At 39.5% G+C, this 26,675-nt stretch overlaps 1 protein-coding gene across 29 annotated transcripts in view; it reads right to left on the bottom strand.

Annotated features, from left to right (window-relative positions):
* The window catches only part of OSBPL6 (oxysterol binding protein like 6), a 206,716-nt gene that overhangs the window by 7,287 nt on the left and 172,754 nt on the right, over window positions 1–26,675 (bottom strand). For 19 of the 29 annotated variants that reach the window (XM_031008818.3, XM_055380296.2, XM_055380304.2 and 16 more), the window contains 9 exons: window positions 19,642–19,749; window positions 17,852–17,989; window positions 9,391–9,478; window positions 8,624–8,877; window positions 7,724–7,861; window positions 6,373–6,436; window positions 4,761–4,839; window positions 2,747–2,891; window positions 674–818 (listed from right to left, as the gene is read on the bottom strand). In XM_031008818.3, the coding sequence (XP_030864678.1) occupies window positions 674–818; window positions 2,747–2,891; window positions 4,761–4,839; window positions 6,373–6,436; window positions 7,724–7,861; window positions 8,624–8,877; window positions 9,391–9,478; window positions 17,852–17,989; window positions 19,642–19,749 (1,159 nt within the window). The remainder of the gene's footprint in view (window positions 1–673; window positions 819–2,746; window positions 2,892–4,760; window positions 4,840–6,372; window positions 6,437–7,723; window positions 7,862–8,623; window positions 8,878–9,390; window positions 9,479–17,851; window positions 17,990–19,641; window positions 19,750–26,675) is intronic. The other 10 variants (XM_055380311.2, XM_055380309.2, XM_055380312.2 and 7 more) reach the window with 1 other exon arrangement.

Raw genomic sequence — 26,675 nt, 5'->3', positions numbered from 1 at the left:
AATGAATAAGCTAGCCACTCTACTAGCGGGAAACTTAAATACTCATTGATGTCTCTTAGGAAACTAACAACTAATTTTAGTTAGGGATTAACTGACAAAATTCCAGTGACAATAAATGTCATGTGGATACTTGTTCCATTTATACTTGATATTCAGTCATAAGCTAATGTGTTATCAGAACTCTTTTGATGTCTTTTATTAAATGTCAACATATTGCTGTCTCTTGAGGCTCAAGTGAAAAGATCACTTATTCTGGTGAGTTATTGAATTTGTGGATTATAAATGTTTGTAGTCTTTGTTTTATTAAAGCAGAGAATAAATAACATGAGTAAGGTTTTAAGTTTGTATACTTCAATTATCTAAAGTCTTTAATAAATATACCTAGCTTTTCAAATGTAGGCATTACACTTTGAGCAATTTTTCATGAAGCCCAATCTCTGACTGCCTGTCAGAGATTTGGCCTACATTCTTTATTATGAAATATCAAATATTGGGGCTTATGTATAACTTCTATGTTAAGTATGAATGTAACTATAATTGCCATAAGCATCTACGCTTTTAATCTCACTCTTAAAGGAAACATAATGTGAGTTGCATAAGATGACCTGATATTCCCTTCCCTTCTGTTGTTCATAGTGCCCTCCTGTTGGCAGAATACTCAGGCCACTCTCACCTGGTCTCCAAATGCACTTTGCAGAGGGGGCCACACCACAGTAGAGTCCTTCATGCCACTTTCCAAACAGCCGGTGCACCGCCTTCCCCTCCTGATCTATCACCACCCCCTGGACTTCATTCATGTTAGAATTCCAATAATTCACCTGGAAAAACCAAACCCCAATTGTGACATCTGATGGCTTTAATAACATCATTCTCTGTATTTTCCATATAGAAAAATTTCTTAGCCTTGAAGTCCCTTATTCAAACCATTTTCAGAAATACAGAAATCTCAAAACGTTTTATATGGAGGGCTGGCTTTCTCAGAGTTAGCTTAACTTTCAAGAAAGGGATGGTCTCTATTCCACGCATAACATGGTAGCATATCACAGAGAAGGCTCAGCTTCTATCCCAAGAACCTAATATTAATTTCTAAGCTAGCAATTTTTTTTCCTCTTGTTTTGAATTTTCCTCTTGCTCATGGATTTTAATAAATTTCAATTGGCCATGCTGCAGAAATTGTTTGTGAAATAATTTTCATAGTATCTATAAATGGCCAAATTTTATCAGGAGGACCCTCATGTGGCCCTTCCAGCCATACTTCTTCCCAAGGGATAAGAAGTCTATGGGAGTTTGCCTACCCGGACCCCATGATTCCCCTTCCAGATCAGGCCCCAAGTATACAGGACCCTAGAATTCCTTGTCCAAGTAGCTCCAAGCTTATTCCACAGCTGGCAAGGCCCTTTTCCTTGGATTCATGCACCCAAGGGCAGACCACCCACCAGCGTGTGCACCTTTAGGTCTGAAGAGTGGCCAAGGGTGGTTGTTTGTGGGGGTGTGAACAGAGCTTAGATGTGTGGGCTGGCCTGCCTGTATATGTGTGTATGAGGCCCCTTGCAGTCAAAACAGAGCCAGAGGTGGGAAGAAAGCAGGGAAGGCCGTGGGCCAGGACTGGCTGTCCTACATTGCCAGGGTTACAGCACAGAGTTCTGAAGGGTCCAACCTGGCCTCACAGGCTTTGTTATAAAAAGTGTATTTGTCAAGGCAAAGAAATAGAGCATATTCTATTTTATAGCTTACAGACTTGATTTACATATTTTAGTTAATTATACAGGCTCTGCAAGTGTTAGAGACAGGACTGCACTGCAGCTTCTCATAGCCTACAAAGCCAAATGTACATATTTACATCATCACCCAGCCAGAGCACATAGTGATCTTGGCTCTTCAGTTCTAGGTACCTTATGAGTCTCTAAGAAAAAAGGTAGTGAAAACATTTTGGGCTAAAATAAAGATACTCAATTAAAATAAATACAACCTTCCAATATGGCTTAAAAGGATTTAACTGAGAAAAGAAAATATTAGAGTCTTAAGACTCCAATATGTTACCTGTTTACCATATTAGAATGGGATCATGAATTGAACAGGTATGGTAGCTGGGTGGGGTTTCTATACTATGTTGAATTCTGTAGCACATCCAAACAAACACGGCAGTGATACTGAATGTTCCACTTCAGACCAGAGAAACTGAGGGAAAATGGTGCTTTTTGGGCATTTCTATCCCAACATATTTTCTTGTTAATGAGGCTAATTTTTCCTGTTGAACTTATTTGAATTATAACAGTGGCAGGGTTGGATAAGCGTGTATTGACTGGTGGTGATCATCTACATGACTACATCAAGTGTCTTCAGAAAATGACAACATTATAATGAGTTCCCGAAATTCAGATCACTTGAACACATAATGAAGCAGGAAGAGAAACAGAAATATAAACCAGAAGATTTATAGTCAAGAAGTGTTTTCTGGAATTTTACTTAGTGAACAACTGACTGGCTACTTCAAAAGAAAATTCTTTAAAAAGAAATGTGTTTTTTTTTTCTGTTTTAGATGACGCCTTTTTTGACCTCCATATGTTCAGAAACTTGCATGCCTTGAGAAACTCTATCAGTTTGTTCTGCTTTCTTATCTAAAATGTCCATAAGGACCAATGATACAGGACAGATTCACTTGCTGCTATTTAAGGTGATTATTCTATTTCTTCTTTAAGAAGCGTTTTATACTCATTTTCCTTTACTGTTGTATGATAGTATTTACCTTGACAAATGTGAGTTTGCAAATGCAAACACTGCTTTTGGTATTTCTGATGGTTACTTCTCCATAATGTTCTATCCATCTTCTCCCACTGAGGATGTTGTGTATGCAAGTGGTGACTTTATTCCACACATAGTAATCTCCGTACCTAGTGAAGAATGTAACACTGATGAAAAGCAACCAAGGTCACAAACACATATAACTGTTTCTGCTAATGAGAATATTCTTTGGCCAAAGCTTCCTTTTCCCTCATTCTCCTCCCATTTGTGTCTTGAAATTCTCTCTGTGGTCATTAAGTATTTACGATGTGGTTAATTCACTTAAGGAACATTTAAGTGCTTTCTATGGGCCAGGTGCTAAAGTTACGAAGTGGAATAGGGCCTGTTTCCTGCTTTTCTGGAGACAAAAGTATGGGAGGGTAGATGGATATGCAAACAAATACTTAAAATATGCACATCATCAGAACACAGAAGGAAGAGTTTTTAGTCCTTCAATCTACCTGGAACGTGGGATGAGTGTCAAGGAAGACACCTTAGAAGAGGCTGGGTTTGGTGTAAGCACAGATGGCAGATAAGAGGGCAGTATGGGCTGGGGAAAAGCATCCACAAAGCCACAAAGGTCAGAAGGGCACAAGGCATCCAGGGCTGTGAATGCTGTGCTCCGGGTGAGTGTGGATGGCAGGACTCAAGGCAGGAAAGGTGTGATGAGGCAGAGCCGGGAAGGCCTGCAGGGACGTACCAAGGAGTCTAGATTTACCCTGCAGGCAAGGGGCCACCACAGGATTCCAGGTAGGAGGGAGGCACCACAGAGTGTGCAATGAAGAAAGATCACTCTGGGAACACTGTTTTGTACTCCAGGTTTAAGACCTCAGATGTGAATAATTCTTCGGGAAAAGACTGAAGAGCATACTAAGATGGCACAAATCTATTACAAATTCTGGGGAACAAGGTTACAGAATTTCTGCTAAGAAATGAAATGATATAGCTTCAAATCACATTTAAGTTTGTACGTTACATATATTTTCAAATGAAATGTTACATCAACATAAAAAAGATGCTTCTAAGTTTCTGAAAAGTTTATGAATTGGTATGATGTAGGCACCATATATACCTAGGAAAACTCTCTTCCTTATACATTTTTTTTTTTCTTTTTTGAGATGGAGTCTTGCTCTGTCACCCAGGCTGGAGTGCAGTGGCACAATCTCGGCTCACTGCAATCTCCGCCTCCCAGGTTCAAACAATTCTCCTGCCTCAGCCTCCCGAGTCGCTGGGATTATAGGTGCATGCCACCACACCCAGCTAATTTTTTGTATTTTTAGTAGAGATGGGGTTTCACCATGTTAGCCAGGATGGTCTCAATCTCCTGACCTTGTGATCCGCCCACCTCAGCCTCCCAAAGTGCTGGAATTACAGGCGTGAGCCACCGTGCCTGGCCTACATGTTCAAATATTCAAAGTTTATTTTGTGGTCCTAGGAATACCTCCCTCTCTTCACCTTCTTCCATATCCAGTTCATCTGGAAATTCTGTCATTCAAATAGATAAAACCAAAGAAACAATCAAGTCCTTGGCCTCAGTAAAAATTCCAATTAATTTCAAAATATTTAGAGGCAGTATCCTCTAGAACACAACCATAAAAGGATTTCATCACTCTTCTTTGATAAAATACTCCCTGGATCTAAGATGAACTCAAAAGTGAAACTGAATTGTATAGCAAAGAAATGGCTAAACAGGAGAACCTTTTATATACAATCAAACTAGCATGACGACTGGGCCATGGGAGGTACCTGGTGGTGTTGACTGAAGAATGGAGGATGTGAAGAAATAAACAGGAAGCTTTGCTACATATGCTTAAGTTGTCATTTGTTTTTGTGGGAGTCTATTCTCAAAACTTTGGCGAAGGTAACAGAAGTTTGGGTATAAAGAGAAAGAAACCCTTACCATCTTCTAGAGTTTAAAATACCCATTTATGATTTAGAAAAGCAGACAAGAGGCCAAAAGGGAGGTGTGAGTCACCTACTTTGGAAGCATGACATTCAGTGTTCCAACAGGCAGGATTTCCATCGACTTCCCCCAGAACTTGTTTTTCCATCTGATATCTAAATGACATAGGGAGAGGACAAGAAATACATACCCCATATCTAATCACTTCTTCTGTAAAAACTAACTTTTGTATTACACTTTATGAAACACTTTGGAATGACAACTGATTCTATATTGCTGATTTAGTATGACAAGTGCCTGCAAATGGCCCAAGGTGAAAATATTAACTGTGAACCAAAAAACAAACAAACAAACAAACAAAACTAAAAAAAACCCCCACTATCTATGTTTCTCTATAATATATGCTCTTTATTTGTTTTCAACTAACAGAGCTGGGAGAAGCCTGGAACAGTCTGTGTGGTGTGTGTGTGTGTGTGTGTGTGTGTGTGTCTGTGTGTGTGTATTCACATTTTACATACATAGACTCTACTGTGCTTTAATGTCCAGACAGCAATAAAGGTTGTTATAAGTTTTAACTAAGTGGTAAAAATAGTTAACAAATATATCAAGCATAAGATGTACACTAAAAATAATTGGAGCATAGCAATACAATTAATTTATATACACATTTCCCCCCATATCAAAGACATATAATTTGGGATTACAGTTAAAAAAAATCTCTAAATACAGATAAAATAAGATTTATAAAATAAGATTTATGAGAGAGTGGGATTAACTTAATGAATGTGTTTATACTGATTGTTAAGATATAGACCAGGGCCCAGCACTTTACCTCACATGATGGCTTTATGTTTTACGTGTGGAAACTTAGATTTATTTGTGCATTTGTGATAACCACCTGGTTCCATTTTGATGAACTATGGGAACTTCGTGCCATCTCCACAAGATGCCTGATTCTTGGTAATGACCAAGAAATGATCTGTCATATTTTTGTAATAAAGTACAGCTACAGTGTTCTATCATTTTTATGTATTTTCAGGTTAAGAAAATGCTCATGAGAAGTCATTCTGTGAGTAATGAAGCACCCTTCCAAACATGAAGGAACTATTTACACTTACTGTTCACATTTACATAAATATTCTTTTCTTCGTAAAGGAGTTTAGAAACTTTTTTGTATTAGGCAAGCTTGTAACATTCTGACTTAACTAAGTAGAGACTTCAATCCAAACTCTGGAGCCCCAGTGAGTTAAAGGCCAGGAATTACTGTAATGTTTGCATATCTATTTAGATTATGACCATTGATGATGTGTCATAGAGTCTTCCTTCAGAATTAAAATGTCTTTGCACACCCCGAAGAACCAAGAAGGCAGCAGATGGAACCTCCATGTTACAGATGCAGACAATAAGGAACATGAGATAAGGTGGTGGCTCTCCGCCGGCACAGTCCACATGGAGCTCTGCTATTCCATACAGCATTGTTTCCAAGATAAGCAATCTCATCTCCTAGTTGAAACTGTTTCATGTTGAAACCAGGAATTTCGATTTCTCAAAATGAGCTCTGCACCAATTACTAACATTTGCTGAGTTCCAAAGGTAGAAATCTAAACTGAATACAATGTCCCTTTGGAAGCCAGATATTTTTTCATAGGCTCATACATTTGATTTTAAATTATAATTGAAATACAAACCTTGCCAAAACACAAAATTCTTTGATTCACAGTGACAGGCAGAAATGGGTGGATGATGGCTAACCTGGTAATTAAAAACAAAAAAGAAGGCAATATCAGTGTTAAAACTTCCACATGGTCATCCATTTCTCTTACTGAATTATTCTCAAAATGTATAAGTAAATCTGTAAGACTTCATGCTTTAAAAACACTGAGAACTTATACAATTTAGAGGGGAAATAATGCCCATAAGTGAAGTGAATTCATCCTTCCTTCCTTCCTTTCTTTCTTCCTTCCTTCCTTCCTTTCTTTAATTATACTTTAAGTTCTGGGATACATGTGCAGAATGTGCAGGTTTGTTACACAGGTATACACATGCCATGGTGGTTTGCTGCACCAATCAACCCATCACCTACATTAGGTATTTCTCCTAATGCTATCCCTCCTCTTGCTCGCCACCCCCCGACAGGCCCCGGTGTGTGATGTTCCCCTCCCTGTGTGCATGTGTTCTCATTGTTCAACTCCCACTTATGAGTGAGAACATGCGGTGTTTGGTTTTCTGTTCTTGTGTTAGTTTTCTTAACTGTGTGAAAAGAAAATAAATCTCAGGACCACCTGCCTCCCATTTTATTCCTAAAAAAGATAGCTACAAAGATTTTTTTTTTTTTTTTAAAAAGGCTACCTCTCTCCCTCACAATGTGCCCACAAGGAAATTCTTTGTGGGCCTCAAGATCTTTACCCTAAAACAGTTCTGTTGAATTTCAACCTGGCAATGTACATTGATAACTTATCTTCACAGGTATGGGACAAAGGATTGACAGAACTCAAAGTCACCCTTCTGCTCACCTGAGAGAAATGCATATCTGATTAGTTCCTCTGCCCTACTGTCTATGTAAAAATGCAGATTCACAGAGCGAGACTGAGGCATAAGTGACTCTCTCTCTACCACCCTCTCACATGTAAATTGTGTATTCAGTGAAAGGCTGATCAGAGACCCAAAAGAATGCAACCTTTCTTATCTACCTATGACCTGGAAGTCTCCGTTTCCAAGTTGTCCCACCTTTCTGGACAGAATCAATGCACATCTTACATATATTGATTGATGTTGCATATCTCCCTAAAATGTATAAACCCAACCTGTGTCCAGAACACCTTGGACACATTTTGTCAGGACCTCCTGAGGCTGTGTCATGGGTGTGTCCTTAACCTTGGCAAAATAAACTTCCTAAACTGATCAAGACCTGTCTCAGATACTTTGAATTCACAACTGGTATCATAACCCATCCCAACAGATTGTTATGGAAATGGTGCTTTCATCACCGAACTGCCCTCTTACCTATATAGAAACCTCACTGAGTCCAGTGGCGCTTACCTGTTCTGAGAAAAAGCGGAATCCCTTGTCTTCTCTAATGCATTCATAAGTCTCCCCAAGGACTGGGTTGAATGGCTTACTTCCTGCTCTGAAATAGGTGGAGCAGTATCCTGAAACTGCAAATGCGGCAACGAGAACCTGTTAAAACATTGAAGAAAAGGGAACAAATATAGGAGAGACGACTGCTGGGTCTGTTTGTTCCTCATCCCTCTAGATTTTACACACCTCATGTGGATGGGTGTTGATTTGATGACAGTTGCATTTTCTATTGTCTGTACAGAATTTTTATCAACTCGTGGGGAAAAAAATAAGTAAAATTAGGTAAAACTACTTGCACAGAAACCAGCAGGCCACTGAGGTGAAGCATTTTTCACCCTTCCATCCAACGTCATGAGTATCACAGAGTTCAAAGGTTCTGAAACCCAGCTTATTGGTTCTGCCACAGGCATGATCTTAGCCTCATGTGCATGAGGATTTTGGTTGCAGGTGCTTTTCAGAGGGCATGGCATGTTTCCCGCAGCCATATGGGATAAAGGGTGAAGTATAAACAGAAGTTATTTTCTCAGACCTAAGTTCCTGAACAGATGGGCTATCCTGACATTCAGGAAAAACTGATAAAGTGAGGCAAGGTGTGCCTTCAACCTCTAAGGAGTATGAGACCTTTACATCTTAACTTTAGAAACACTCTAGACCAAGGATAAGGCACAAAAAGTGTGTCTTCCTGTGTTGGTATCTGGGAGGTTTTGGCCTTGCCGGATTTATGCAAACAGGTCAATTCCTCTTTTACTATGCAGTAAGAATATTATGCAAATGCCAAATATATCATAATGAATTCTGGCTTAGCCCAGGTCTAGGGTTGGCAAATCCCTGAGGGGCGCTGCTCTGTTAGTTATTTATTACCATGCGCTCATATGGATCATCAGTTTCCGAAGCCTTGTCCAGGAGCTCGCTGTATTCCATTTCCTCACAGAGGTGCTGCAGGGTGTTCAGCGGCTCGTTTAGCTCCACAGGCATAGAGACTTTAGACAGGTCTTTACCAATGTTGTTCCTCAAGATATTCCACAGGTTAATGTTACTGGTGTCAGGACAAGGAGCTGGCAGGCATGTTCGACGCCCATTTCGGAAGGCCCCTCCTGTAAGCTCCCCATTCAGGACTGGAAGAAGGAGAGTCACAGTGAAGGACACTTTGCTGTTCTGATTTCACAAAATCAAGAAGGGAAATAACTTTCAAATAAATCTGATTTTGAGACATTTCATGAGTCTTCATTATATCTTTTCAAAAGTAAATGGAATTCTTTCAATGCAAGGTTGCTAATAAATGCAGAAAACAACAGTGTATAGTTTTATAAATAAGGCATTAAATACACTCAAATATCATTCAAGACACAGGCTAAGTTTTAAAAAATTAAATACATTTAATAAGAAGGACTCAAGCTGTTGGTTTGAGAAAGAGGAAAAACGTTTTCTCTTAACCATTTACCTAACAGATTTTTTCAACCATTTACCTCAAGAGATTATACAAAATAGAATGTATTGAACAATCAGCTGCCAAAAGAACAATTAGCAGGGGTGGGGGTGGGGTGGGAGGGGGAATGCCTGTTCATTAAGTCTCCGTGTTGCAATTTGGCATGTAGATAGAACAACCTGGAAGCTCAAATGATGCATACTTTGCCGAGAAATATTGTCTGCAACACTGGTGTTGTCTTCAGATATATTATCACTCACATCACTGATGTAAGACTCATCATCTGAAGCCTAAGGAAGGGAAGAACATACAAGGATCAGAATTCTTGTTCAGTTTTGCAAGCTCAGATAATCAAATGATTAAAAATAACAAAATATTGTTCCAGTGAGAAGCAGAGGTCCTAGAGGGAAAAGTATTTGACATATGTGCAATGAACACTTGAGGGTCTTCATGAACTAGCATATAGGATCACTAGAAGGGAGCCTGGTCTTTACCTCCTTGTCTTAGTAGGGGCAGGAGGGCAGGGGAGACCAGTAAAGAACCAGAAATATTTTAATATAATACACTAAGAATGTTTCAGGTTGGTGCAAGAATACTTGCGTTTTTGCCATTACTTTCTTTTGCACCAACTAATAACTAAGAGAAGGCCCTATGACTCTACCTTAGAGGACTCAGGAGAGGCTGCCCAGGGGGCAATATTTAAACTGGGTGTTAGAGAATGAATAGGAGTTGCCCAGTTATTAGAAGCAACAGAAGCACACGAAGAAGAGAGATCGTGCAAAGGTAAGGCCCATGAGAGCAAGATTTATCCCAGGAATGCAAGGATGTTGAGAGTGGCTGTGACAGAGGCGAGAGAAAACAAGAGGGCCCGACAGTGAAGGGCTTTTCATGCCAACAAAAAGGGTTCATATGCAATCCTAAGAGTTAGTAAAACCAACAAAAATGCACAGGATGTTGGAGTCAGATTTGGTTTTCAGGAAGATATTTGGCAGCTCTCCCTAGGGAGGCCAGATACTAGGATGCTGTGTAGATCTGGGTAAGAAATACAGCTTAGTCAGCTGGGTGTGGTGGCTCATGCCTGTAATCCCAGCACTTTGGGAGGCTGAGGCAGGCAGATCACAAGGTGAGGAGATCGAGACTATCCTGGCTAACATGGTGAAACCCTGTCTCTACTAAAAATACAAAAAATTAGCCGGGTGTGGTGGCATGCGCCTGTAGTTCCAGCTACTCAGGAGGATGAGGCAGGAGAATCGCTTGAACCCGGGAAGCAGAGGTTGCAGTGAGCTGAGATCGCGACATTGCACTCTAGCCTGGGCGACAGAGTGAGACTCTGTCTCAAAAAAAAAGAAATACGGCTTAGATTCAGTTGGCCTCTGTGACAATGGGGAGAGACGCAAAGTGAAGCCACCCCCTGCATGAGAAAAATGTGAAACTAAAATGAAACACAAATTAGCAGAAAAATGAAATTAAGTAACAATGTACATACTAAAGGGACTTAGAAACAGAGCAGATCAGGAAAGAGAAGATAAGATAGAACGTCAGAGGAATGGGAAAACTAATGACTTTCCCACAGGCAAGAAAGCTGCTGATACTTACTTCCTTCAAAATGGAAACAATGCTGTATTTTTTTCTGAATATAAAACATTCTTATTGTAAAAAATTAGAAAACAGGTAAGAGTAAACAGATGAGTATGAAAATTAGCCATCAGCCCATCACCTATAGGAAACCACGTAACATTTTGGTGAGTATTATCCTCCAATTTCAAAATGACTGTACAAACATATTGACACATCTATCTTTATACACTGAAAAAGGAGATCAGTTTACATATTGCTTTATAGCATTCTGAATACATTTTCATTATAGTAGCTACAGCTACTTTATTTGGAAAGGCAACATATTTCATTATATGATTATAACAAGGAATTTAACCAGCATATAGGTGGTTTCTAACATTTTATTATTATAGACAATACTTGGATGAACATCCTTGTAAATATATTTTCATAAATCTGCCTGGTGATTACATTAAAATTTGTTTCTAGATCAGATGGGTCACTTTGAGGCTTTAGATCCATGTTGCCAAATTGCTCTCCTGAGAGACTGGATTAGTTTGTTCTCGTCAGCAATATATGGGAAAATCATCCATCTTTCCACATCCACTTAAACACTTTACACTATCCATCTTTTTTAGTATTTACCTAGTATACATAAAAGATCACTTTTTTTTTTTGAGACAGACTCTTACTCTGCTGCCCAGGCTGAAGTGCAGTGGTACCATCACAGCTCACTGCAACCTGAGCTCATAACTCCTGGGCTCAAGGGATCTTCCTACCTCAGCCTCCCAAGTAGCTGGGACTACATGCACACACTCCCATGCCTTGCCAATTAAAAAATAAAATTTTTTTTTAGAGATGAAGGGTCTTGTTACGTTACCCAGGCTTGAACTCCTAGCTTCAAGCAATCCTTCCACTGCAGCCTCTCAAAGTGCTGGTATTACAGGTATGAGCCATTGCACCTGGCCAAAAGATGGCTTTAAAGTTTAAATTTCACCCTTTATGAACTCCTTGTCTTATCTTTCACACATTTTTCAGTTTGACATATAGATTACATTTTTCTTAACTTGCATTTTTAAACTTTGTTTATGCCAATTCTTTTGTCATGTAAAAATTTTGAATTTGTACCTAAAAACAATTGGTCTTTGTCTTTAAGGTTTCTAGATTTATTGCTAATGTTTTAAAAATTAGGGTTGAGAAGAATTCATATATTTAGGGAGAACAGTGATGGACAGAATGATTGCACACATGGATGAATAATGGTAATTTTGTTTTTGCATACAGAGTAAGCCCATAAAGATGACAAATTGAGAACAAAATCTTTTTCTGATTCATATTTTCCCACTGCAACTGGTTCCCACAGTTCCTATTGACTGCAGCAGAGCTGAAGGTTAAACCATCAGGCTCATGAAAAGCCGACTTCTTACGCTTGAAAGCGAAAAAAAGTAAATCAAACTCCTCTGGTGATTTCTCTGAAAAAAATCTAATCATACTCAATTATGTTTGAGGAGACAAATGTCTACCTAAACCAAATTCACATTGCATGCATGTTTATTGTTTGAACATTTGTTAAGAAAACACTCATGTTTATCCTACAAACAGCTATAAAGTCTATTCTTCTTCGATTTCTTTTCTTCTTTCTCTCTTCTTTCCTTTTCTGTTTCTTTCTTTTTTTCTCCTTCCCTCCTTCCTTCCTTTTCTTTCTCTCTTCTTTCTTTCTTTTCTTTCTCTTTCTTTCCCTCCCTCCCTGCCTCCTTTCTCCTTTTCCTCCCTCCCTTTCCTTCTTTCCCCTCCCTCCCTCCCTTCCTTTCCTTCCTTCCTGTTTCTTTCTTTCTTCTTTCTTTCTTTCCTTTCTTTCTCTTTCTTTGTTTTTCTTTCTCTCTCTCTCTCTTTCTTTCTTTCTTCTTTCCCTTACTTCCTCCCTCCCTTCCTTTCTTTCTTTTGTTCCTTCATTCTTTTTTGATACAGGATCTCTTTCTGTCACCGAGGCTGGAGTACAATGGTACAATCACAGCTCGACACAGCCTTTCCCTCCTGGGCTCAAGGGATCCTCCCACCTCAGCCTCCTGAAGGAGCTGGGACCACAGGCATGCACCACCATGCCTAGCTAATTATTTTATTTTATTTTTTTGTAGAGGTGGGGGCTCCCTGTATTGCCCAGGCTGGTCTCAAACTCCTGGTTCAAGCAATCATCCTGCCTCTGCCTCCCAAAGTGTTGGGATTACAGGCATGAGCCACCATGCCTGGCCTTCCTCTTCAATTTCTAATCTCTCCCAAACTAATATATCATAGAAATGATCAGAAATCACTGGTGTAAAAGAATTCTACAATAATAGTGGGCCTTGAGTAAGATGTATACATGTCACATGTGTGCAGTAACTAAGGCTGGGCTATCTTGCTGTGGTCAATTCACGCTACCCTGCACAAAGAGCCAAGGCTCTGCACTATTGTAATCAAACAGTTTGTCCTCTGCCCCGTGGTTAAGAAGTCCTGGAACCAAGTATTTCTCTTTACAAACTTAGGGATTCAAAAGATTTCAGAAAATATATATTTTTCCTAAATGTGACCAGGCATGCAGCATTGCAGAAACAAGTTTAAAAGTAAAGGCAAATAGATTATTGTGGAAAGAAGAAGAACATTTTTTAAAAGAGCAGAGGATTCATTCAGTAAAGTGCATTGGTAAATAACATAAAGAGGATTTTTCCCTCAACCATGGAAAATGTTAATGTAAGACAGCTAATGCCCAGATGTTTCTCAGAATAATCATTATAAGCATTTCTTCCTTTGCTCAGTTGGCAGATATTTATTGAGTACCTGCTCTGGGCTCACCAGAACTGTTTTAGTGCAGGAGACACAGTGGTTAAATCTCTGCCTTCATGAAATTTATGTTCTAGTGGGGCAGACACACAACAAATGAAATATAAGAAATACATATATATTTAAGACAGTGATAAGCATGAAGGAAAAAAAATGAGGAAAGAGGGATACAAAAGGTAAGAGGAGGCCAGGCGCAGTGGCTCACGCCTGTAGTCCCAGCACTTTGGGAGGCCGAGGCAGGCGAATCACTTGAGGTCAGGTGTTCGAGACCAACCTGGCCAACATGGTGAAACCTCATTTCTACTAAAAATATAAAAATTAGCCAGGCGTGGTGGTGCATGCCTGTAATCCCAGCTACTCGGGAGGCTGAGGCAGGAGACTTGCTTGAACCCAGGAGGTGGAGACTGCGGTGAGGCAAGATTGCACCACTGCACTCCAGCCTGGGTGACGGAATGAGACTCTGTCTCAAAAATAAATAGAAAAACCCCAAAAGGTCAGAGGAAAGGAAGAAATGGCAACTCTAAATTGTAGATAGGACAGCCAGCATAGGCTTCCCTGGAGGTGACCTTTGAGTAAGGGTCTGAAGAGAGTGAAGGAGCTGAAGTTGTGGATCTCTGCGGGGAGTGCTTGGGCCAGGGTAGATGGCAAGTGCAGGGGCCCAATTTCCTTTGGCAGCGGCAGTGCAGGATACGCAGCTTGAGCCTAGCCTGCAGCTGCTGCTACGATTCCCACATGTATAGTCAACTCACCAGGTGGGTTGCTAAGACTATGAGTGTGAAGGCATGAGGAGCCTTCTGGGGAGACCTCATCACAAGGTGATACAGTTTGGATGTGTGTCCCCATCCAAGTCTCACACTGAAATCTTACCCCCAGTGTTGGAGGTGGGGCCTGGTGGGAGGTGATTGGATCATGGGAATGGTTTTCTCTGGAATGGTTTAGCACCATCCCCTTTGGTACTGTCCTCCTGATCGTTGAGTGAGTTCTTGCGTGATCTGGTAGTATAAAAGTGTGTAGCAACTCCCACCTTGCTCTCTTGCTCCTGCTCTGGTCATGTGAGGGCTGGCTTCCCCTTGGCCTTCTGCCATGGTTGTAAGTTTCCTGGAGCCAAGCAGATGCCAGCATCATGCTTCCTGTACAGCCTGCAGAACCGTGAGCCAATTAAACCTGTTTCCTTTATAAATTACCCAGTCTCAGGTATTTCCTTATGGCAATGTGAGAACTCTCTTATACATAAGGGAACTTAGAGACTTGGGCAGATGAGATTGTCCCAGAAACCGAGCCTTAGCTGAAGGGGAAAAGCAACTCTGAGAACATCATAATATCTGTCACTTGGGTTTATCTGCTGGCCTACCCCCTTTAAATACTTAAGGCCAAGTGTTGTGATAAAGGGAGAAGTTGCAAGTAAAAACAGTTATTTTATGAAAACCTGTGAGGTATGGGGCACAAGGAATGGGGGTACAGTTCAGCTCTTTCCAGTGTGAGTTGTAGGAGACGGTCACTCTCCTTGCTACAGCAAGGGACACAAGGTATCTTTAGCAAATGGGCAACTCCAGAAATCATTCCTTTGGCTGTTGGAAGCCTCCAGAAGACAGGTGGCATGAGGCTGGAGAGACAGCAGGCATCAGATTATAAGGGTCTTTGTTTTAATAGCTAAGGAGTTTAGAATATTATCCTAAAGACACTGGATACAGTGTCCTTAGGAATACAGACATGATCAGATTTGCCTTTTAGGAAGATTACTCAGGTTCCCCAGTGGAAAATGGATGGGAGGCAGCAAGACGGGAGACTGGAAAAGTTATGAGACTGATGGGGTGATCTAGGTGGGGAGCAGATGGGAACTGAATTGGAGCAGTGGCACTGAAGCTGCAGGAAGATGTACAAATCTGAGAGTATTCAGATGATGGAAGCTACAGAACCCGAGTGAATCAAGGTGGGTGGTAGTAAAGGAAAGAAGGAGTGAAGGAAAATCTTCAGGCATTTGGTGTGAACAGTTGTGTAGAGGGGCACTTAGATAGGTGATATGAGAGGTATGGGCAGGCTGGGGTTTCTCCCCTGGCAGAGTGGTGGGGCTTGTTGATGAACTCTTTTGGGACGTGCTGAATTAGAGGTTCTGTGAGCACCAGGAGTCAGTGTCTAACAGGTAGCTGGTTATGTAGATCCTGAGCTGACTCTCTCTTGGACAGTTCTGTCCTTGAGTTTTAGACTTAAATATGCAAATGCCTGACAGGTAACTCCACTGAGAGGTCTGATAAACTCATGATGCCTCACAGTGAATGTCTCATCTCCCTGCGACCCCGCCCTCCACCTTCTTATCCCGCTCTCTGCCACCACATTCACTCCCCAACCCCTCACCTGTCCCAGGGTGGCACCATCATCTTGCTTGGACTCATGCAATAACCTGCTTCACATCCTCTTCATTTCTGTATACCCAGTGTCCAGGGCAAGCAGTACCTGGGGTCCCAGCTGGGTGTGCCCCAGGGACTTGGAAATAGCTCTCAGAAAGGTAAGCTAGGAAGTCATCAGATGATAGGTAAGAACTCACATAATGCACGGTCAAGTCTGACTGTAACCTGACTAAAGAAGGATGAAGGGGTCCGGCGCAGTGGCTCATGCCTGTAATCCCAGCACTTTGGGAGGCTGAGGCAGGCGGATCACCTGAGGTCAGGATTTCGAGACCAGCCTGACCAACATGGAGAAATCCTGTCTCTACTAAAAAAACAAAATTAGCAGGGCGTGGAGGTGCATGCCTGTAATCCCCACTACTTGGGAGGCTGAGGCAGGAGAATTGCTTGAACCTGGGAGGCAGAGGTTGTGGTGAGCCAAGATCGCGCCACTGCCCTCCAGCCCGGGCAACAAGAGCGAAACTCTGTCTCAAAACAAAAACAAACAAACAAAAACAACAACAACAACAACAACAAAAGAAGTATGAAGGATGGGTCAGCTATGGGAGCTCAGCAAGGCAGAGTCAGAAAAGGAAATTTTCGTAGCATTGTCGACAGCATGGTGGTCCCTGTGGGTGCAGGCAGACAGACACAAATACCAAGTCCTTGTGCCAGAGTATCCCTATGATGGAGGGTGAGTATGGAGCTCTAACATTCTGGCCCTGTAGCCTTAAGTTTACTCATGTCCCTTGCTCATCAGGCAATCTCTGACTAGAATTAGGCTTGCCATGCAGATTTGCCTACAGGAAAAGAGGCACTAATTAGCAAGGATGATTATTCTGTCCATCTGAGAGTATGTATCAGTTACCATCACAGATCATTAAATTAGCATTCCAGCCTGTGAATGGAAGTCGCTGTGAACCTGTTAATGCATGCCTTGGGATCTGACAGGCAGGTGCATGCCTTGGTATGCTGACAAATTCAGTATCTGATAGAAGAATTCTATTTTACTTTTCTCCCATTATAAAAATGATATGTATTCACTATTGCTTTCTCTTTTCCACTTTGTCTTTGTTTCTAAAATCACTCATAATTTCAAACATCCAAAAACAACTACTACTAATTGTCAGGATGTTTCCTTCCAATCTGTTTTCTATGCATATGGAAATAATGTTTAGCAATGATTTCATTTCTTTTTTGTAAAAATGCAGTATAGATTTGCAATCCCAAATGACAAAATTCCTAATCAGCTTTGTGGAAAAGAGTTTTGGCTGCTTTTCTCATGCCAGAAAAAGTTGACTACACTGTAGCAAAAGAGCTAATTTCTGCAACCTGACCAAGGAAGAGGTTCCCAGTTTCCAAGACCTTGGCAAGAATCATAAGCATGAAGAGCAATCCAGTACAGCTTTTATGATAGTCAGCGGTTAACCTCCAAAAAGCATAATTACCCAACTAGCTATGTGCTACACATTATCCTTCTAAGCTTAAATTCATGTCCCTAGCGAAAATATCTAATATGTATGTGTCTGTGTATGTGCATGAACGATGCTTTCCTAATTCTCTCATTCTTTCTATATTTATTAGCTAGTCTCCTTCTATAAAGAGCTCTGTCATAAACTCTTTTGTTACCCTGAAATAGGAATCATAGAGGACACTCCAATAAATGTTGATTCTTTCCCTTAATTCATCAAATTTAAATTCTTGATGCTCAGAAACGTTAAGTGCTCAGTAATTGGGAACTCATAATAGTTTGCATGCTTTTAGCTTTGCTGCAATTTGGACATTTTACTATGATGTAAACAAAAAAACAAATGAAAGTAACCACCAAAAAGTTCCACAGTTTTATGTTCTTTAACTCAAACTCAGTCACAAGATATTGAGGCCAACAAGTCAAGGAGGCACACATACCTCATTCTCTGATGAACTGGCAGAGAGGAGCACCTCTTGGGCATCAAAGAACTCAGAAACAGACTCCGACATGGAGAGGCGGCTCTCATTGGCTACTTGCTGTGATAAGGGGAGACTGACATGGATTTGCTCACCAGCCTGCAGAAGACAGAAGCATACAGTGTAATTGCTTTTCTCCCTGTTAGAATAGCTATTCCTTCAAATTAGCCAGATTTCTACTCTTTAATACTGTATGTTAAAAAGTGGCGGCCACAAGCAATTTTCACTTGCAATTCAGCAATGATCACTGTATAAGTTTCCTTCCAATGTGTCTAAAGACCCCAAAAGGAATAGTTGAAAGGTGTTGGTACTGTGCCTTGATTTTAAATCTTTGGTTGATTGATACTAAGTCAGGTTAAGCCGCTATGAATACCCTGATTGACTGTAGAGACAACTTCATTCTCTTATTCTTAGGTCTGTCATATTCTAACGGTACATTAAACATGAAGAAATATTTGTAGAAACTACTAGAGTTATGCTAAGAAAATCTATGAGACAGACTATATATGTCACTTTCCAATTTGATCATGAATTTTAACCAATAAAACACATGACTGGAATATTGAACCTTATTTCAAATTATACTTTTATTCAATAAGTGATAAATAGTTTTCAAGGAAGCTATTTAAGTTTCAATAAAAAATGTAAGGGAAATGTATATATATATATATATATATATATATTCTAGTGCACATTTCAGGTTGAAAAGAAGATTCCAACTGAGATTATCAAATTATTTTTGAATGACAAATTTTAGAAATACTTCTAGATTCTGGGCAGTTGAGTGAATACAAGTGTTATCAGAGAACACAGGGCCCATGGAGGTGAATGGATTTAGGGTGGAAAACTTGAGTCAAAGACAAGTTGTCCTGGGATAACGTTTCCTAAGAGGTTAGAACTCTTGTACCTATAGATTTCTAGTAAAATGTATGTTTTTGGTACAAATGTGACCTTAGTATCAGTTAAACCTCTCATCTTGTTACATATATCATCACTGTATATAAAGCTCTAACATTACTGTTAAAAAGTGTAAGTTCTCATGTTATAAAGTAATAATTTTATGGAGAGTCATAAACAGAATTATACACTTAAGTTTAGCCCATATACTGAATGTTCTCCTATTCTCTTTTCTTCAATCTGAAAAATGGAATAATAATACCACCTAACAGAGCATTGTTGAGAGTGTCAAATGAGATAACACATGCAAAGTCATTAACACAATACCTAGCACATAGTAAGCATTCACTTGACACATGCCAGCTATTAATTAGCAGCAGCAGTAGTAGTAGCTGTAGCAGCACCGTTAGTATTATCTTAACAAGGTCAGGTGACTTCTGTCCTTAGGGCTTTCAAAACAAACCTTAATAACATTCTTACTTGGCAACTTCTCAGCTAAATTTTTTTTTTTTTTTTGCAACATTTCACCGGCCATTTGATGCTAATGAACACTTCCAATGATGAATGAGACAGACATTGAAAATTAACAAGCTGGAGTAGATATATAAATCAAATATTCAGTGGCATCAGGTGAACATAGGAATAAATAAAAATAGACACTGATCACCAGGTATAAATGATGTCAAGCTCTTATATATCCTTTACTTCAAAGAACACTGAACTGTCAGTGACACAAATATTTATGGAGGGAACCTTATTAACTGTGAAAGAACTGGATATAAATAAACAAAAATATGCAGTAAATTTAGATGCTAAAAAATAGGTACTCTGCATCTATTTAAAATGAGTCTTACCTCATCAGGGCTAGGAATAATATTTACACTGACAACCTGGTCACAAATAATAGACTCTGAATGTATTCTGTTCAACCGACTCCTTAGTTCAGCATTCTGGTTGAGTGCCTTAAAATAACAAAAACCACACATGTAATTTAAAATTAATAAGCAAGCATAAAACAGAACAAGTACACAGGTACAAGTTAGACAATAATGTCTGTGATGTTCTTAGCTCTAACTTTTGAAGCCATCATGAGCCAGACCGTACCAGCAAGGAGTAAATAAATGGCTCAAAATTAAGGTATTCATTTTTTATAAAATAAGATTGCTACTTTGCAGGTTGGTGGGCTGAAAGAGTTAGTAGACTTCATAAAAGTGATTCATGAAATTTTCTTTCCTTTAGAGTGAGTCCCATTACACTCAAGCCCAGTCTACCACTACATATATATTACTTTTTGCAGCCTGTGATGAAAACTATTGTTTTCATTGAAAATTCTTTCACGTTTTTGTTCTAGTTTCTAAAGTTTGGGAGTTGTTTCAAAGCTGGGTAGTTATCTTAAAAATTAGTTAGAAATGGAATGAACTGGCTTTAGTTTATAGAATTATATTTTAGTGTGTTTAAAGAAAACATCTGTATTTTCATTTTCCAGGAGCACATAATTAATATATATGACAGTGCTGCAGAACTAACTTAAGTGCAAACAAAAAGGTGTCTTCACTCAACAGTGTAGACACTGACAACCATAACAAAGAACATAGCACTGAAAGTACCCCAGCTCTAAGTTCTCCTCATAACACTACCTCCAACATGCTTTAAGTTAGCATCAGTAAAACACTACTTGCTATAACACGGTTTAGTATGTGGAGCAACTGCATTTATTACAAGAAGAGAACAGCTTTACATAAGCATGGCATCCCTACAAGGACCCTGTTGACAAAGGTACAGTGAATCCCCTGGGAATGAACATCCCATTGATACACAGAGACATGTTCCATTTATAGACTACAGATGTAGCTAACTGGAATTATATCAAGCCTCAAGTTAAAGATCTGTGAGAAGACAAGGCCCAGAGAAAAGATAGTCTTCTTTTCCTTCCCATTAAGATCAGCGATTAGAAGATGTAAAGATATAAATGTCAGTGCCTAGTAAAGAGGGCATCTGCTTCAGGGAATGGGCATTCCGCTTCATTCAGAGCCAATGAATACAGTAAACCAATACATACACAAATACAATCTCATAATTACAACTCTGTACCTATTAAAACACCCAGGGTAAAAACAAAGTAGCTAAACTCTTCATTGCTTACTCCTTGAGCATGGAGCACAGAGCAGCCTCTTCTCTCCTCTCCATCCTGGTCCCCATGTCTTCCCTTCCCTCAACCCAGTTTTTGCTTTTTGAGGACAGAACTATCACTTGCAGCCTTTGGATTTTGTTTGAAGCTGTTAGAACCAGTTTGTAAAATATGTCAAATCATATACTTGATCTGGAGGGCTGTCACATTGATGGATTAAAGGTGGATACAGATTCTACAGTCATTACATTTGGAGATAGGAGGAAGTATGTCTCTGACGATCTGAGAAAACAGGAATGTTTTATGGGGAAAAAGGTGATAACATTCTTAGTAGATAAACCATGTGCCTCAAAGGAAGACTCCTAGTATCTTTTCATCCTGAAAAAGTGCTCAGGATCATTTTTCTTGGAGCAAAATCTCAAACACTTAGAATCAGAAAAAAACCCAGCAACGACACTGCATTACTCTTATCTATTGTGAGTACCATAGGCCTTTCTCCTATAAGTTAGGACCACAAAAGATGCTGATTTCTTCTTTGTTGCTTCTCTGCCTACAAGTAAATGCATAGTTGCCTTAGTTACTGAAACATTTGGAACCAGATATGCTTTGGTGTCATGTAAGTGGGAGGCCTCATGGTAAGCTATTTGATAGTTTTAATTGCAGAATCACAGTTTTGTTGTTGTTGTTTGTTTTGAGACAGACTCTTGCTCTGTCACCCAGGCTGGAGTGCAGTGGTGTGATCTCAGCTCACTGCAACCTCGGCTTCCTGGGTTCAAGTGATTCTCATGCCTCAGCCTCCTAAGTAGCTGGGATTACAGGTATGCACCACCACATCTGGCTAATTTTTGTATTTTTAGTAGAGATGAAGTTTTGCCATGTTCGCCAGGCTGGTCTCAAACTCCTGACCTCAAGTGATCCTCTGGCCTCAGCCTCCCAAAGTGCTGGGATTACAGGCAGGAGCTACCCTGCCCAGCCCAGAATCACAGTCTTGACCTGAGAGTTTTATACAAACCTCAAATAATGGTTTCTCCAAAGTAGCTGTACCTTCTGTTGCCACTGTGAGAGTGTTAACAAAACAACCCCACAAAAACTCAAGGGCAAAGATAAGTAGTGGTTTTCTTCAGGGGTGGGAATGTTAAAGATAGGTTTGCCATTTATAAGAAAAGCTTGCTCTGGATATTTAAAAAAATTAAATTCTTATTTAAGCTCTCATCTTATCCCATGTTCATTAAATGTGATCATGCCTACAGGTATGTGTGATGGGCACACAAGATAACATCTAGCCATTAATATCAATAAGAAATGAACTCAGAGGTTTTTAAGTTAAATATAATTTATTCTTTTTCTTAGATGTGATGTGAAAAATAAAAATTCTGGCCTGGGAGTCAGAAGATCAGGTTCTCTTGATCTCAGGGCTAAGTAGTCTTCACCAAGTTACTTAAGCTTTCTGGGGTTGTATTAAATAAACATACAAATTTCATTGAAACGCTAAGTCAGAATCCTGCACAGTGCTTCTTGGTTATCATGATGAAGATCAACTAGCATCCAGAACAGTGCAAAAATAATTCTGGGTTTGGGGATTTTCTGATGCTTAGATTATGGTTCATAGGAATTTCTATACTTTATGGGGCAAATCATCAGTATTTGGCTCTCTGATAAGAGCATAATCAAGGTATTTTTACATTCTATGCAAAGTTTACTTTGGCATTCATTGGGATGGTCTGGAGAGAGTTTTATCACCTGTGTCCTTACTTAATTCTCTTATTGTTGAAACCCTGTTCTCTCTTCCATTGATGGCAAAAAGAGTAGCATGGGAGCAAAAGAGATAAATCTCAGTTAAAGTATTTCTTATTAAGATGAAGGCTGGGTGTGGTGGCTCATGTCTGTAACCTCAGCACTTTGGGAGACCAAGGCAGATGGATCACTTGAGGTCAGGAGTTTGAGACCAGCCTGGCCAACATAGTGAAACCCCAACTCTACTAATAATACAAAAATTAGCTGGGTGAGGTGGCACACGCCTATAGTCCCAGCTACTCAGGAGGCTGAGGTAGGAGAATCACTTTAACTCGAGGTGGAGGCTGCACTGAGCCAAGATTGTGTCACTGCACTTCAGCCTGGGCAACACTGAGAGACTGTGTCTCAAAAAAAAAAAATGATTTTTTTTATTAAGATGAAGAAAAATAGAAGTATTTTTATTTGTTAATTATTTTACATTTAATTTTTTAATGTAAATTTTTTTCAAACTTCAAAACTATTTTTTTAATGATGGCAAATACTCAAAAAGCCAAAGATCTCCTGTAGTTTACCACTACTGGTAAAGAATTACACTTTCCTGCCAAAATATTAACATTGCGCCAAAAGAAAACAGTTTGGTTCCATTTTAAGTAGATAATGATGCATTTTGCTAGTTCTTATTTTAATCACTTTTAGAATTGAGACAAAAGTAGAAGACTCATCTCTGCTGCTATGATTTCAAGCCAGATGTTAAGCATGTTGAGTTCAAAGCTAAAAGTTTTAAAGACATCATTTTATTAATAATATCTATGCAGTGGTAGAAAAGAGTTGCTGTTACATAGTACAGGAAGCATGGAAATCAAGACTGTTCCCACTCTGGCAACCCCAGTGGTGAAAAGTGTAAGCTGGCAACTGAGCATGCAACAGCCCCTTTCTGCGCATCCTCCCCCTTTTGCCTTGATCGTACAGGCTGTTTTTGAAGTTTGCTACAACCAAGCACCATGAGCTTTCTGGTGTAGTGCTCTCAGGTAGTGCTTAGGTCTACATTTATTATTTCCTGCCCTAAAAATTATTTTTATCTAATAATACCATGTTTCTATAATAATATCATTGAAACTTTGGGACAAGTATTGTCAGGGAAGTGATGCTCTTCATGACAACAGAAAAGGGCCTAGAAGATGGCAGAAATAAAGTAGGGAATATACCCAAGAGGAGTGAGCAGTGGCATAAGCAAGGGAAAAGGAGGCAGAGGACCAGCCCCTGGAACCAGCCAATGAGCATGAAGAGCTATGGAGACTTGTCAGCAATAACATCGCTATTAGTGGCATACAGGACCAAAGGCCTAACAGGGAGGAAGCACCTTGAAGCCAGGAACTGGGCACAGATTCTTCACGCAGCAGGTTTTATGCATATTCTCACCACTTGCTTTACTGAGCTCGGACTGCACTAAAAACTACAATGCATGCTCATTTCCCCACACCTCATGTCCCTTATGCACATTTCAAGTCTAATATATCCAAGAAACACATAATTCCTTTCCAATGTGTAAAAGAAGTTACTGTCTTAAAGATTTGAGCCAAAATCAATTACCTAAATTGCCACCTCCTTAGCTACTAACTACCATTCATCAACCCTGGCAGGTAATTCCTAGGTGAAGATTTATCTTAGGCTGGGTGAGACTCTGGCATAAACATTTTACTAAATGGAACTGTGGGTTCTGGGAGAAAAACATAGAAGCCTAATGGCTGGAGAAGGATATGAAACATATGGCAAGATGAAATCATCATAAATTTAAACACTTTAGATAAAAATAAAACTGGTTCAAAAGGAATGAGAAAATGAGCATAGAAACTGTCAAAGCTAGAGCTGTCAAAAACCAAATCCTGGGTCTCTCTTAAAAATCACTTGCTTTTTCAGTTACAAAAATACCATTATAGTATATTTGGAAAATGCAAAATATAGACAAATTTTTAAAAAATGCATCTTACTACCCGACTGTTGGTAGCTTGGCCCATTTCTTTCTAGTTTTTTTTTTTCTCTGTATTTTTTAATATTGTTTTTGTTTTTTTTTTTTTTTGCTACTTATTCATTTTTTTTTATTATACTTTAAGTTTTAGGGTACATGTGCACATTGCGCAGGTTAGTTACATATGTATACGGGTGCACAGTTTACATACTGTATCTGCCCCTTATTCTTTGCACATAAGCAGTTATTTTGTTTCAAACTCTTCACACACATAATTTTAATAGTTACATTAGCAAGTATTTCCTACTATTGTACACTTATGCTGTTACTGATTTTTACTAGTATAAATAATACTGCCATGAATATGTGCATGATTGTTTTCTAAATTTCAGCATTAATAGACATATCAGCCATGGACCTACAGGGTAAAAGGGTAAAAACATTTTAAGGCTTTTAATAAATATTGCCAAATTATGTTCAAAATGACAACAATTTAAAGTTTAAAGAAGATGTGAAGGATTCTATAAAGAGTATCTTCACATACAACAAATTTGGCCAAGTCTCAGGGAACTACGAAATTAAGGAATAAACAAATACACTTGCAACTTTTATTTCATCACAGAATAATTATTTGGGTATGTGAAATGTTGTGGACAGGGAGGATGACAGATATGACTTGGATTTTACATTATGCTACTATATAGTATGTTAAGCAATTTTTTTGCTTCAATTCTATTTACATTTCGCTGATTCTAAGATGCACATTTCCCCCCACATTCACCGCCTCTGAAGCACCGTGTCAGTTCAATTGACAGCAGTGTTTTTTTTCCTTTTCTCAGTAATGCACAAAATGATGATGCATGTAACAATTGATGGCATCTTGGTTTAATAAAATACAGTGATTCTAGCTGGAATAGATGGGTCATATTCCGTTATTCACATTTATATGAGCCCAACTCTCACTGCGTTTAACACAAGCTGTGCACAATTTCTGGGGCCAGGAATCAAACTAGTAACAGTGATAAAATGTAATGTATTCAAGATAGGCTCAAGATGAGTTGGATTTTTATTACTATGGTAATCTGGGGTGCTGAGGTTGCCTTAGTTTTATTACAGACTATTCCATTTTGGTGTTCAGGGTACTGCATTAAACAAGACATAAGCTGGGTGCAGTGGTTCATGCCTATAATCCCAGCACTTCGGGAGTCCGAGGTGGGAGGATTACTTGAGGCCAGGAGTCCGAGACCAGCCTGGGCAACATGGTGAAATCCCATCTCTACTAAAAACACAAAAAATTAGCCGGACGTGGTGGTGCATGCCTGTAATACCAGCTAGTTGGGAAGCTGTGGCAGGAGAATCACTTGAACCCAGGAGGCGGAGGTTGCAGTGAGCTGAGACTGTGTCACCACACTCCAAACAGGGCAACAGAGCAAGACTCTGCCTCCAAAAAACAAACAAACAAAAAAAGATATGAAATTATAGCTGATGTCAAATAAAGTCATTTATAAGGGATAGACGCCACATAAAATGTCCTGTCTATAGGCTTGGGTCCAACATCCAGGCTCCCTCTCAAGTGTGAAAGTTTAAGTTTCATGGGGGTTAAATAATAGAATTATATATGTTTTTGTGTACATATAGATTGGGAAATAATATTACTTTATTTATTTTTATTTTTTTGAGACAGAGTCTCGCTCTGTCATCCAGGCTGGAGTGCAATGGTGCGATCTTGGCTCACTGCAACCTCTGCCTCCCAGGTTCAAGCAATTCTCCTGCCTCAGCCTCCCAAGTAGCTGGGATTACAGGCACCTGCCACCACGCCCAGCTAATTTTTTGTATTTTTAGTAGAGACAGGGTTTCACCATGTTGACCAGGCTGGTTGAAGTAACATTACTTTAGAAGAGCAATTCATCAGACTGTCCAGCCTTGCAAATTTTTGTTTGCTCAAGGCAGGTAACAATTTATGCTGAGCATGTTGTAAAAATGCTAATTTCAAGTATTTTATCTGCTATGTGCCTTCGAAAAAGACGATAAAATTTGCTGAGTCTGATATACTTAAAGCC

Source organism: Gorilla gorilla, chromosome 11 (genome assembly GCF_029281585.2).
Source record: "Gorilla gorilla gorilla isolate KB3781 chromosome 11, NHGRI_mGorGor1-v2.1_pri, whole genome shotgun sequence".
Classification (NCBI taxonomy): domain Eukaryota; kingdom Metazoa; phylum Chordata; class Mammalia; order Primates; family Hominidae; genus Gorilla; species Gorilla gorilla.
This window is presented reverse-complemented; position numbering and strand designations above follow the sequence as displayed.